The sequence below is a fragment of the Protomyctophum bolini genome, assembly GCF_963924005.1.
Source record: "Protomyctophum bolini genome assembly, chromosome: 17".
In the NCBI taxonomy this organism is placed as follows: domain Eukaryota; kingdom Metazoa; phylum Chordata; class Actinopteri; order Myctophiformes; family Myctophidae; genus Protomyctophum; species Protomyctophum bolini.
The window spans coordinates 11,254,400-11,268,970 of NC_137878.1; the positions used below are offsets into that span (position 1 = coordinate 11,254,400).

The 14,571-nt window shown below is 42.8% G+C and overlaps 1 protein-coding gene across 2 annotated transcripts; it reads left to right on the top strand.

Moving 5' to 3' along the window:
- The first annotated feature begins 8,035 nt into the window (after positions 1 to 8,035).
- On the top strand, positions 8,036 to 14,063 carry nrsn1l (neurensin 1-like). 2 transcript variants are annotated; one of them, XM_080787578.1, is made up of 4 exons: positions 8,036 to 8,066; positions 10,882 to 10,970; positions 12,016 to 12,183; positions 13,511 to 14,063. In XM_080787578.1, the coding sequence occupies exons 2-4, from the start codon at positions 10,905 to 10,907 to the stop codon at positions 13,916 to 13,918; spliced, it is 642 nt and encodes a 213-aa protein (XP_080643704.1). In that variant the 5' UTR covers positions 8,036 to 8,066; positions 10,882 to 10,904; the 3' UTR covers positions 13,919 to 14,063. The 2 variants fall into 2 exon arrangements, with proteins under 2 accessions (XP_080643704.1, XP_080643703.1); XM_080787577.1 differs by lacking the exon at positions 8,036 to 8,066 and adding an exon at positions 8,685 to 8,748.
- The last annotated feature ends 508 nt before the right edge of the window (positions 14,064 to 14,571 follow it).

A 14,571-nucleotide genomic window follows, 5' to 3' on the forward strand; every position in this document is an offset into this window, starting at 1 on the left:
CTCATCTTTTCTTCTGTGGGTCCCTGGAACAACATATTTTGAGATGGGGCCAAGTACATATCATTCTGGGGGCCCTTGACATGAAATAGTTTGAGCACCACTGATATAGAAACATAGGTCTTTCAGAAAACTGTTCTCTGGTCTCAGGTCTCAACGCAGGTTAATATCTCCTCGCCTCAAACAATATCGCAAACAATATCTGGCTGTGTGTGGTCTACTCTATACAATCAGCATGTGCGGTTAATCAACATGATGAGAGATGAACATTGTGATGGCCCAGGAACAAAGCTGATACCAATTACCCTGCATGTATAACGACCAACTCTTCCCCTTTTTTATTGCACCTGCATTTCATATAGCAAATCGCCGCCGGCGTACATTGGGCTGAAGCAGCAGCACGCAGCGTGTAGACTGTAGACATTTAATAGATAAACATGGCATCACACGACTTCAAAATGTGTATGCAAACCCTGTTTCATTGCCCACAGATGCTATACAGGACAAAGGACAATGAAAACCCAAGGCTTTGGGGAGAGCTCTGCATTGCATTCCACTGACATCTAGTGTCCGTGTTTGGTATTGAACCGAGTGCACTGCGTCTGACCCTGCACTGCAGCCAGACAGGTCGACTTCTTCTCATTTCTCTTCTTCCCCATATATATCACTCGCGTATTGATCTCTTTGATATGACCTTGAATCATGCATGATCAGGCGAGTCGGGAGGGCCACGTTGGAATTGAAACGCGCCCACCGGCTCGGCTATTTTGATGACTTTAGGGGGACACGCGCAGGGGTGGCTGGGGGTGGGGCCTGGGGGGGCGGGGGGGGCCTCATTGAGGCAGCAGACCCCTCGAACCAGTCAGCTCTGCATTGGCCTTATGTTCCGCTCAGCATCCCCTCGGGGCGCAGTCTGTTCTGTGTATGAGGAGGAGAGAAGTGGGTCAACCCGTCTGAGGCGTGGAGACGGGGTACGTGATCAGGATAATGTGGAAGCTCGAATATCTCTAGACCTCGGCGGAAAGGCACACCGTTATGTAAGCGGACTCGTCCCAGGATGGCCCGGGCTGAGTCTGAGAGCACCGGAATGAATAGTATTATAGAGATATATACGAGAGGGAACAAGGAAATGCACTGTCTTATGGAGTGAAGAGCATGCAGAGGACAGCCACGTTTCCTAGAAATGCTAATGTGAGAGGGTGAGGTTGTTATACGGCCGCTAACCGTATACATGTAGTCACGTACATCCTCGTATATGTGTGCCTATATGCTCTCCCAGCACCGACAATAACATTAAAAAAGGAAAAAAAAAAACGATTTTGTTATTCACATGAAGCGGCTGGCGTCCTGTGCAAATAGGAGGGGACAGTGTTGACCCCTGGGCGACCCCCAGTCAATGAAGCATATCGGTTTAAGTGGTTAAATAACCGTTACGATCATTGACTAAGTCCTAACCCTCCACATTTCATTTATAATTGACATGCTAATACAGTCATCATGCGAGGCAATGGAATTGCATCCTGTTTACGTCAGACGAGAGAGGCAATGTGGGGATCAAGAGATCAGGACGGCCATATTTGCCAATCACTCATCGGTTACAGTAATTAGTTTGGTGGCTATTGTGCAGAGACTGTGCTAACGCAACAACAGCCAGTGAAAACACTAATACTGGACATAATAATGTCATATTGTTTATGTATAGTAATAAAGAACAGCAGATATGATAAACCTCTTAATTTTAGGCAGAGATTATATCTTTAGCAGCAGTGGTAAATGTGCACCAATCTGAACGCATACTGTGTGCATATCGTCTCTGTCGGGCGGAAACCTCATATGTCCAAAAACTGTTACTTTACAGGATTACAGAAATTAAGCTAAAAGAACGCTACTTTTGATGCTTTTGTGTGATAAAGTATAGGGCGTTAATTTACAAACAAAACGAACACAAACGGTTCATAAGACGATATACAGTAGCCTATACACCAGTCTATTTCACGTGTCGATGTGCAGTACTTTGCGCAAGTAACATTTTGAGTTTGGGTTTTTGGGTATAGTTTAGTTTTAGTTTTTTGACCTCGTCCTCATTCCGGGGCTCTGACAGCCGGAGGGCAACCTCTCTGTGAGCATTGAGCCCCCGGGCTGTCAGACACCTCCAGCTTCAATGGCACCAACAGTCTTAATGTTGAATTGTTAATGCCCGTTACTCGCATACATGTTTGTTTTGTATGCATCTGGTTGGTTTACTGGCTGCGTGTGTCCGGTGGAAAACTCACATGTGTAAAAACCATTACTTGTTGTTCTGATGGATCCACATTTTTTATGTTTTCACATAAAGATGAATCACAAATGCATATTGTTTACTACTTTAAATTCGGTCAGTATGCCCACTGGTTTCACTTAAAACTTTAAATGGCTGATCTACAATGCAACGCGGTTGTCGTGAGCTTGAAGATGGACTATATCTCCGCTGCCTTTGCACTCTTGGTGAACTCTCCTATACCAGGCATGAAACAATCTGTAAAATGGTTGAAATCTGGAGTTACAAGGTTTCCCCCCCGACGTGACTACATGGGACTGTGTAGTGAGAGTGCTGAAGGGTATCTCAACCTTCATTTTAACCTTTCAATATTTGATTATATATAGTATTATGTCATGATCGTGTTAAATGTAATTGTGTAAAGCATATGCCTGTGTGTGTATATAGCCTATACATAAGAATAAACCAACCGGTCCTATACTTTATCGGCTCCAATTCTCTATGCTGAAAATAGCTGATGTATAGACCTAGGAGCTTTTATATGCGTCGCTACATGACACGTTGTGAGCTTGTAGATCAGCGAACGTTCGCCCCCCCCAGAATTGGGACGCTAGGGTTCATGTGGTTAAAAAGGTTTCTAGGCAAAGGGTTCATTGGCTGTGTCGTATAATAACGAGAACAGTATACTCATTCAACACACACACACACACACAGACATCGCTCAGCCTCTATACATCATAGAGTGTGACACCTGACGGGCCATTAGTTCCTAAAGTGCTATTCTATTCTATATGAAATCCTCTTCTTGTAGAATAGTTAGTCTCACTGTGTTTCTCTGCCCGTGTCAACACGGGATACATTATTCATGGTAATGCGCCATTATCTGACAACGCTGCGTGATGTAAAACGTCCCCCATTCCCCCCCGCTCAGCATCTATAGACCAACCCAACGCATCCACTGACCTTATGAACTTTGCACTCTGCCTTCACTCTGCCTAGAGCACAACACAGATGCTTTGCATGTCGGCTTAGAGAGAGAGAGAGAGAGAGAGAGAGGGGTTGGCAGGCAGGCAGGCAGGCAGAGTTTTAATAAGTCTTTATTATCCAATTACAGTTGTGCTTTCATGCTACATTTGAGAGAGCCAGCGTGGTTTAATGTGGACTAGCGCTGATTATTTTTTTGAATACAGTGATCTTTAGAGCAGCAATGCACCGAGAGAGAGAGAAACATTATTTTCACGGCATGGAATTGTAGGGGGCAAAAATATGAATTATGACTTGCGACGATTAATTATGAGCAAAATAATTATCTGGAAAAGGATGATTGCTTAAATGCCATCAACACAACCACCCACCATTTTGTTGCTATAGCAATCATTAGGATAGGTGTCACTTGTCAGGCATGTATATGTATGCAGTTTGCGCAATAAAACCAGTATAATTAAGGTAACAAGAAAAAAAGAAAGAGAACAAGACACAGAAATAAGAGCAGTTGAGAAAGGAAATCCATAATGTTCTCATGTAAGAAAAAACAAGAAGTAAGTTGAGCATAGTATTAGTAATCAAAACGGCACTGGCACTGTTACTTAACCGCTTTCAAGAATCCAAAGATTCAAAAAGATCTTCTCACAATGTACTGCAGTGCTACTGTATACGTTCTGAGCCTTGTAGATCAGTTATTTTTGCTATATTTACGTCATATTTGGCGGACATTTGACATAGTTTCTCCTTTCATTGTCAATGGCAAATATGAGACGTGTGGACAAATTTTGAACTGAATGTATGCGTTTGGTTAGCCTATTTGCTCGTCTACATATGACGTACATTTTCCCTTCATTGTCGATGGCATTTAATGTTTACGTTGTCACAGATTCACATCATATTTAGCGTTTGGCATTTGACCCTAATTTCTCCTTTCATTGTCAATGGCAAATATTGAGACGTGCGAGGACAAAAGCTGTATATAGGAGGGGCTAGCGCCTCTCAAAAAAGAAAATCACACTCGTGTGAAGTGAGGGGCGCTCTTATCATCATACATCATCTCATCTCGGGCCATCACAATGTGCTTGTGTTTACACAAGCCCTCAAAGCTGGCCATTCATTGTCAATGGCATTCAATGTTTGTGTGAACACAATGTCTGCGTGCACAAACCCTCAAAGCTGGACGAAGGAGGCCCTCAATAGCATGCAGGTACAGGGACATCACTTTTGGTACCAAATTAGACATTTATTCTAACAAATGTCAATTCAGCAAATGTCCATGGTTGTACAAAAATAAAAAGTCCAGTCAGCATGCAGTGGCTACAGATGGACTCATTGTTGAATTATGAGTGTGCCAGTGTGCACCCGGCCACCAGCTGCATGGATTACTGCATCTCACTCAGCCCCGACCACATCACTTCATACCATGTGTTCAAACTTTGTCGCTGATGATAATTAAGCCAATCAAAGCAATAGTGTAATAGCTTACTGTGCTTTAATATAAAAGCTTGTCTAAAGCACATTCTTAGAAAGGACTCGGAGTGGACAACAACTAAAAAAACATTGTGGTTCATAATACACCCTGCATAGTAATGCATTTTTTGTTGTCAGTCGTGCATGCTTTGGATTTTTTAACACATTAAAGCTGCAATCCGGGAATTGTTCTTAAATCAAATGACATGTCCTAATGTCTTTAATCTAACTGTAATAAGAGTGTGTTAATACAATCCCCAGTTGTTGGAAGTGGTCTCATTTGGTGTGAGGGAGGTGTGAGGGAGGTGGGTTTGTGAATGAATGCATGTATGACCCCCGAATGGAAACAAGAGCGCAAGGTCTTTCTCCGGTGCTATCCTTTTGGACCACTTGACTGTACCCTGTGCTGTTTGCATTTTTTATTGTCTAATAAAATAGTCAATCAATCAATCAATCAATCAATCGGACACCCTACTGCTTGACGAGTAACTACTGCCTGAAGCTCATTCGCCTATAGCCCAATATCTCCCCTGGACAAGTGGGTATTTCCTCATCGTTGCGAGGCAGGTGTTTGGTTTCGCACGCCAGAGACTCGGGTTCAAATCGTGGGCGTTAATACTGTTGCAATATCTGGAATCTCTAATCTCCATCGGGAGAGAGGGCATAAACTACAACTTACGGATTGTAGCTTTTTTAAATTTGCAGGTGTAATGTAGCCCACTGCTGTATACAGCAAGAATGCCAGTACATATACTGTATGTATGTATCATCAGCTGTGCTCTTTGTGCTACACTATGATAGTGTCGTAGCACGATGGCTAATGTGATGACTCATGCAGGAGTAGTATATGGTGTTTCCAAATAGGTCAGTTGAGCACGCACGCACACACGCACGCACACACGCACGCACACGCACACAAACCACATCCACCTCCTGCTGCTCTTCCAGCAGACATGTTTTATTTTGTTTTTTATCACAGCTGACAGCACAAAGAGCATGTCTATACTATACCGTTCCCACAATTACTTTCTCTTTGCTATTGCAGTTATCAGTTATTTCTACAGTGCACGGTGCGTGTTGCAAATCAAAAAACTTCACAGGCAAGTGATTAAAGGAAGCAATAGAGACAGCGCAGCTGAGGCAGGCAGCTGAGGCAAGACGAGCTACAACGTTTTACAGCCTGCTTCTGAATCCAGTACATGAAAGGGTGGCTGTTTGCACATCGTCGTCTTGAAGGGAAGTGTAATTATCCATCAGACAATCAACACATAGCGCTCCCTTCCTGTGACTGACCTTGTTGGACCTGTAACCATGGAAATGTTTCTCTTTTGGAGCAAAGCGTGCACATAATAAACTACTCTCTCTGTGTGTGTGTGTGTGTGTGTGTGTGTGTGTGTGTGTGTGTGTGTGTGTGCGCCCTTGTGTTTGTGTGCAGTCAATCAACAGACAAGGCCAGATTTACACTGCCCCCTCCCCAGCAGGCTACCTTGAGTTCAGCCTACAGTATTATAATATGCAGCTTTTCATTCATGGTCAATATTGTCTTTAAGCAAGGAAGATTCATAATATATATTTGTTGAATAGAACATGCACGCACGCAGCACACACATGTCCAAAATCCTTCTGGGCACAAAATGTTGGAGGTATAGAAGGTATTTTTATACCTAATACCGTATTAATTTCCTTGTTCAATGAAGGTGGCGTAGTCATAATATCTAAACTTAAATTCCTTGCCAGCACCCAACAGTTTGTTGAAAATCTCAATGGTGCTGAGAATATGCAGTGTACTTTTTACTATCCATAGTAGCCTGCATGAAAATTAAAACATGTAATATCTGTAGGCTGAACGCTGAAGACGTTAAAAACAACGGGGAGTAATAATAATAATTATGATTTGGAATGAGTATGCTCAAATGTTTTCAGGCCCACTCACAACAGTAGCACTGGAGACAGGCTGGGATGAATCAATAAGAGATAAATATAGGATCATCAAGTATTAGTTTTGCAGTTTGCATATCAGGTGTAGAGCAGATACAGAAACTCTATGCAGAAATTGTCTATCTGAATAAGGCCCAATCCGCTCTCTTGCTGACTCAATGAGCCCTGAGTTAGGTGTGCGTACTGCGTTCATGTGAAGTCTGCGAGGGCTTGAGGGCTGTCCCATTTGAAATCGGTAAGTCAGTGAGGGCTTAGCCTGAGCTAACGTGTTAAGTTTCTGGTCTATAGGGGTGGGTCGCGGCTGAGATTTGCGCACGCCCTGATTGGATCTCACCGATCTGTCCGTCAGCCCTGGCCACTCCTCTCCCACCTAGTGAAGCGCTACGTCACATAATTTGGAGCGACACCCACCCGGAAGCGTTGGCTCCCACTTCTAGACCAAGGCAGCCAATGCGTTCCTCCAGGCTTTCATTTTTCGCGCAGACGAAATGAAAGCCTGGGTATCGAGGGCGAGGCTAGTGAGGGCTCAGCCCCGCCCCTTTATGCATCCTTTGCCAAAGTTGGCATCCATGCTGATTTTGGCAAAGGAATTACCTACGTACAGTTCATAGCATTACCAGTGGAATGAGAGGAATCCTCCGAACGTCAATCATTTAAGTATGCAAATTAGTTATGAATCGCAGTTAGAATGTCAACAAATAATAGTGCTTTCTCACTGTTCTCAAAGGTACGGAATGGAAGGATAGGATATATATTTAAAAATAAGAGAAACATGATGAGAAATGACTAATGAGCAAAGTAAAATAATATGGAAATGCTTTAATGAATAATATTACAACCCTTATCACACAGGAAAGTGTATTTATAAAACTAATAATTAAACAATCAGCTTAAATACTAAAAGAGAGAGACGTATTACTGGCCAATGGATGGATGGACATGAAAACATGTAGGCCTAAAGGCTTAATATGCAGATCATGGGTGTATGTATAATTGCATTCCTACTCCTTTATGATGATTTCCGTTTATTTGTAGGCCTACGTCTCTAAATGTTATGATTAATTGGTGGACCCTCTTGTAAACAAGTGTAATGCTTTAGTTTATGGTGTCATCCACTCACAGTTAACATCTTTTGTATTGAGTTGTGCTTGAAATGTACTGTAATTCTGCAAACTGTTAATAAATACTTCAATCAATCAATCAAGCATATTTCTGTATTCTTGGCTAAAATCTGCTGATGCTGTCGTGTATTGGTTACTGAAGTCACATGACCAGGAAGCAGGTAACGACAGGTAACAGAAATGTATAAGGACACCAAAGGGGATGTAACAGGTTGTTATGATTAGACCGGGAAGTCGACAGGAGCGGTCATTACAATAAAGACACCAGAAAGACAATCTTGTGTATATGATTCAATTCAGTAAGGATATAAGAACACAACAGATGCCTATATTGATTTGTTTTTAACTAAGCTACGTAGTTTTGTTTTGTATTAACTAAGAAAGTTAGCCTACTCTTCAAATAGGGTAGGCTATAGGCATAATACAGCCTCGGGTTCAGCCTACACCTTTTTGGTGTTATATGTTTAAAGCACGGCTGTGAATAAGGACTGTTTTTTTTTAAGTGATGCAACATGTCATGAATGACTCATCTTAGTTCCAAAGTGCTGTTCGTCCTTTCACAACAATTTGGAGCCCTTGCAGCCTCTCTCTCACCCTCAAGCTGCAGTAGCCTGGCTAATAAGCCAGACTAATATCACACAACACTGTTTTTGCCAACGGCTGATTCGATCTGGCTTATTATTAGCCAGGCTACAGCTGCAGGGCTCAGGGCTCGAGGCAGGCGATTGGAATTGGGCCACTAGTGTGTGCGGAAAAATACCGGATACGTGAGCTAACAGTGGGCGGGTTTTAGACCGGATCAGAGCAGAGGCAGAGCACTTCACAGTAATTAGAAGAAACCACTGCCATGCTTGCATGTACTGCATGCGGGAAGCCTGCAGCAGCTGCCTGGTGACGCGAGCTTTTAGATGGAGATTCGCCCGTTGGATGTTGTGAATGATTATGATAGAAGAAGCAGGGAACTGAGCGCTCAAGGCAGGGGTAAGTCCTTGTTCTTCCACGTTTACCTATTAGGCTCCGTTTTTGAGTCAGCAGTGCACTCTCTGTTGCAGAGAGAGTAACGAGAGTTGTGGAAATAATTCTCCTCCACTTTTCTCCTCCGATTGAAAGAAATGTGGGTCAGAAACTCAGAAATGTGTCTGTTGCAGAACGACAGACAGGGGGTCCACGACCACGGACCACCTGCCAACAAGAACATGTTTGCACGCTTGCTTAGGTGACAGCTTGTTGATTAGTTCTGGTTGGGAAGCGAGCTAAGCGACTATAGCCTAAACTCGAAACTGCTGCAAGTTAACAAGTTGCTCTGACACTCTTCTTGAAACCATGGACAGTCACAGCGACATTCATTCCCTCAAATAAAAATGCTAATACTTTTCTAGAAATAGACAAATGGTGATAGCTGTGCTGTCATGTGCCAGTACGAGAAAGGATATGCCTTTGTTTATAAACTAATTTTGTTTAACTTAATTTTACGTAATCCAAATGAGAACAGAACCCCTAAAAGGTTTGATTTCTTCAAGGAGGTATAGGTACAGTGTATCAATTAGGCTAATTTTCAGTAATGGCTAGAGAAGCATTACGTGTGACATATAGGCTAGGCTTTTGATTGATTGGTTGAAATATTTATTAACAGTTTGTAGAATTACAGTACATTTCAAGCACAAACTCAATACAAAGACTGTTAACTGTGAGTGGACGACCCAATTAAGCATTACACTTGTTTACAACAGGGTCCACATTGTTCAATTCATCAAAACATTTAGAGACATACAAATAGACACTTCTATGTAGTTAAAAAACAGAACAGGAATTCATCATATAGGAAGCAATATATTTACATTAAAGTTGGTGTGGATTATGGATACAAATGTGACTGTAAACATAAAGGCTAAAGAACAACTTTGTTTAGTTTTTTTCAACCACGGTTCATGTTTTAGGCTGTTAGAGAAAGTAAAAGATGAGTATTATTTGTTTTCTATTTGGAAACTGTGTGTGTGTGTGTGTGTGTGTGTGTGTGTGTGAGAATTAGCCAGGACAGTATGCAAACATCTGAGTACATGCTGCTGCTTTCATGCGCGTGCGTTTGCGTGCTCATACAGTACGTACATGGTTGTCATGTGCACAGTACAGTGTGTGACTCATCCGTGGGTAGCAGCAGTGGTGACATCACCTCAGAACAAAATCCACCCTGCTTTTCTCACAAGCTGTGCATGATCAACCATCAGGGACAGCCGGCATCATTCCTCACACGTACAGTACCATATTATATGAATGACTGTCACAGAGCAGCCATTAAAGTTAATTCCAAAAATGACGTATTTTCTTCCAATTACCGGTACACACCCTGTTATCCTTTTAGCCTAAATGTCTGACTATACCTTGTGTTATTTACATTTTGTTTTCCTTTTTTAAGATACATTTTTGGCCTTTTCTGTCTTTATTTGGATATAGTAGTAGTGGAGAGTGACAGGAACCAGGGAGAGAGACGGGGAGTGACGCGCAGCAAAGGCCACATGCTCAGGAATCGAACCTTTGAAATGCTATCAGGCTGCATTGGAGCCTATAGGTGTTTGCACCTTAATCGCTAGGCCATCGGCGTCCCCGCTGTTTACATTTTTTGTTAGTTTTTGTCGCATTCCTAAACCAATAATTTGATGACCAGCGACGTCTCCGGTAGGAGATTCATGAGTACTCAGTTGAGTCTCCTACTGAGCAGCCACCCGGGCATCAGAATGATTGGCTTTGGAATGCAAAAAAAAAGAAGAAAGATGTCCATGAATTCAAGGCTTCATGGGGTTTGGGTGAACTGCTCCTTCTGCGAACGCTTTGGATATTTTCTAGTGGGCCGTGATCCAGAAAAAGTTGAGAACCATGCACTACTATAGTCTGTCTGACTCTGATCCCGAGGGATTGAATATAGGGATATAAACGTGCAATACTTCAAGTCAATTTGAATATGTTTTCTTTGTGTTTTATAAAAGTTAGTTAGTTGAGGTCATGAATTGTGGCGTTTTTAACGGAGCCATTGCAAAGTAGTTGTATTCTGTTGTGCATGTCTGATGTAAAGTTCTGAAGGACAATAACTTGAATTTGAATGTGTGTGTGTGTATATAGGTGTACTAGGCGTGTGAGCTGAGATGGCGGCGTGCTCTGAGGCCTGTGTGGTGGGCTGCGTCTCAGGAGGAGAATCCTCTGGAAGTGAGGTGAGCGTGCTTTTCCATTTGGAGCCGTGTGCTGATAACCCTGTTTCTCTTGAGGTTGGCAGTGGGTGGCCGCCGGGGCTCAGGAGGTAAGCGCGGTATGCTTGGGAACCAGAAGGTTCCCCAACCAGTTTGATTCCCACTGCTCCTGGGTTCATGGCTATGTGTCCTTGAGCAATACACTGAAACCCTAGGTTGTCTCTGCTGCCATCAGTGTGTAATATGTAAGGCATACAGTAGAGTAGGCTGTTGTATTACTTTTGAAAAAGGTGCTACAGTAGCTACATTATATAAATAAAAAGGGATATAATTCTGAATTAATTGCCAATAAATGAATAAACTCATGGTTCATTAGCACACAATTCTAGGATAATTTCAGATCAAATTGTAGCCCACAGTAAAATGTCAAGACGGTGTGAGATAGTATCTAATTTCCTTGTTTTGCTTTCCCGACAAACGCAATATGGAAATGCATGCATCTCCGTTATCCCACAGCCAGCGTTGTGCAGGCATGTCATATTTGAATGGCCAAATCAAATGAAATCATCATGTCCCATCAGCAGAACCAAAAAAGTTGCCAAGCTTTTAAAACAGACTAAAAAGAGGCCGGGCTCTGGAATGCTCTCATTTAGTCAGATTAGCTTTTTTGTGTTATTTATTTATTTCCCCCACAATTAAACTCTCCTGAGTCCTCGTGGTTCTCAAACGTTCTAACTCCAAGAGCTCCATAACTCTGAGAGCTACACACATGTAAGATGGGTGCAGTACTTTAGTTAGACTAGACATTGGTCCGAAAAACGACAACCCACCTTAAACCCTAACCTAAGCATAACCGCAAGCACGGGAGCAGGCGCTAGTCTGCATGTCGAACTAATGCTCAGTTGGATTTACATGCGGTCCCCCTGTAAGATACCACGTGGAACCCCCTCAAGGAACCCTGGGGATCCCTGGGCTCTACTATGATGACCACGGGTCTAGTGCTGCCATTCCCTGTATTGCAGAATGTAAAGCAGACAGTTGTTTCATTGTGCTTGTCATTTCCTTATAGACGCCGGGCTCCAGTTGTCTTCAGTTTGGTGTCCGCTCATATCTGCACCACTTCTATGAGGAATGCTCGTCCTCCGCGTCGGACAGAGACCCAGAGGATCAGGGATTGGCCCAGACCCCGAGATCACCCCACTGCTGGAGCTCAGGAACCTGGAACATGCCACATAACGTACGACACACTTTACTGTTTACTCCAAGAAAATTCAAACACTTTACTGTTCAAAAACTGTCCAATGAGACAAATAGGCCTTAAAACATTATACTTGCTCTCTATAACTAAAATTACAAAATAAAAACACCTTGAATATTTTATTTCTTTCATAAATTGCGAATCTTTCACTCAATAGGGACTGCTCCTGTCGCAAGTTGATGATGTCATATGCCCATGTGTGGTCTAGCCTTATGGAATGCAAATGATAAGATTCTCTATTTATGAAATAAATATTTAAGGTTCTTTCATTTAAATGTTTTATTAGCCAGGGATCCTTTTGACCCAGGAGATGAAAACATGTCACTGTTTGACCAGGAGATGAAAACATGTCACTGTTTAGACCAGGACATGAAACACTTTACTCTTTAGACCAGGAAATGAAATACTTTACTGTTTAGACCAAGCCCCTCTACTGGCCAAAGTTGGAACTGCAGGGGGTGTTTCTTTTCACGTGCATGTAGCACGAGTAAACCCCGCACAGCTGGGGTTAAACACGGAGCGCTCGCTAGCACCACATTTTGGTGTCCAGATGTGGAAGTGAAAACACTTTACTGTTTAGACCAAGGAAGCTTAGAGAAGGAAGTGTCATGGTCACGTGACTGTGCTGCGCCATGACACTTTCATGGGAGCCAAATCTCGCACCAGAAGGTATGAATACAAAGCAGTGAATGGAGCAAGCTGGACCAGCTCATAACAAACATTATTTATTTACCATTGAGACCTGTGTCATATAATCGGTTCAGGCATATAAAAGAAGAAATATCACAGTTTGTTTTCTAATCGGTTGCTTTTCGATGTGCACAGAGTGCACAGTAAGTACATAATTTTATTTGAGGATTTAAACAGCAGCAGGTATCGTTTCTGTTCCGGGGGTATCGTGAGATTTGGCTGCCAGACAGGAAACGGTGAACAGTCTCGCGATACTACAGAAACGTACTTTTTGCTCTTTAGATGCCTATAATGTGTTACATGTCTTATATGTTATTTGCCAGAAGCGATTACTTTACAAAAGGTCTCAGTCATTCAGAAATAGTGTTTGTTCATGAGCTGGTCACTGAGCTCTCATTGACTCCAGGGCATTCTGCCAGACTTCCGGGTGCAGTTTGGCTCCCATGGTGCGACGAATCTGCTGTCTGGAATTGCGTGATAGCGAAAATGGCGTTGGTGACCTTACCTCCATTCCATATACCTTGGTTTAGACCAGGAGTTGAAAACATACTTCTACTGTGAAAACACAGTAGTAGTAGTAGTATTTCATTGGTCATACTCATCCCCTCTGGCCCAGGTGTCTCTGGCCTTGGGTCTCCTGATCCTGACTGCAGGCATTGCCAGCCTGTCCGTTGGTTACTCCACTCCCCGGAGGATCGAATCCTTTGGCGAGGGTGACCTGCTCTTCGTCGACAGACAGGCCATCAGCTTCAACAGGGGGCTGCATGTCAGCGTCGCTACCGGATTTGGTCTGTCCTGCCTGGGCTCGGTGTTGGCGGTCGCAGGGGTCCTCCTCTGGGCCAAGGTCAAAGAGAAGCTGCCCCAGCGAGAGGTGGAGTGGACAAGGGAGTGGGGGACGGAGGTAGGCAGCGCTCTGAAGGGTGCAGGGGAGGAGGCATTCACCATGGCGCCCGGTGCAGAGGAAGGGAAGGTACCTATTGCCAGTGGTGGGAAAAGTGCTCCATTGTTTTTCTTACTTAAGTAAAAGTATCAATACTGCAATGTACTGTAGAACTACTCCGTTACAAGTAAAAATCCACAATATAAAATGTACTTGATAAAAAAGTATCAAGTATTGACATCGAAATGCACTTAAAGTACAAAAAGTAAAAGTGCTCATTGTGCAGAATGTCCCATTTCAAATCTATAAAACTCTTTCGAAAATAGCCGATCTACAAGCTCGCAATGCGACGCATTGTGAGCTTGTAGATCGGCTATTTTCAAATGGCCGAAATGTGGTTAAAGTATGTTTTATAATAATAAAACAATGTAACTAAAGTTGTCAAATAAATGTAGTGGAGTAAAAGTACAATATATGCTATCCTAACCCTAACCCTAACCCTGAAATAAGTAAAAGTACTGAAAATACCTCAAAAGTGTACTTAACCCATTTAGGCCAGACGTCGAAATTAAAAAAAAGATCTTCTAAATCCTGACAGTTTTCTGAAATACCTAGTTTCCATATCAGTGGTGCTCAATATTTCATGTCATATTTTCAAAAATAGCAGACCTACAAGCTCCAAGCTGCGCTATGAAAGCGTCCCCCGCCAAGCAATGGCTGCTCACAATGACCCTACTGAGGTATACACTAAAATGTGGAACGCCCTTAACATGCAGCCATTCTTTATGATTTCCTGT

What these genes read in the sequence shown, in the direction of transcription:
- nrsn1l (XM_080787578.1), top strand. Translation starts at nt 10,905, where the DNA reads ATGGCGGCGTGCTCTGAGGCCTGTGTGGTGGGCTGCGTCTCAGGAGGA. An exon ending in GAGAATCCTCTGGAAGTGAG is followed by an intron (nt 10,971 to 12,015) that starts GTGAGCGTGCTT and finishes ATTTCCTTATAG; the next exon opens with ACGCCGGGCTCCAGTTGTCT. An exon ending in CCTGGAACATGCCACATAAC is followed by an intron (nt 12,184 to 13,510) that starts GTACGACACACT and finishes CCTCTGGCCCAG; the next exon opens with GTGTCTCTGGCCTTGGGTCT.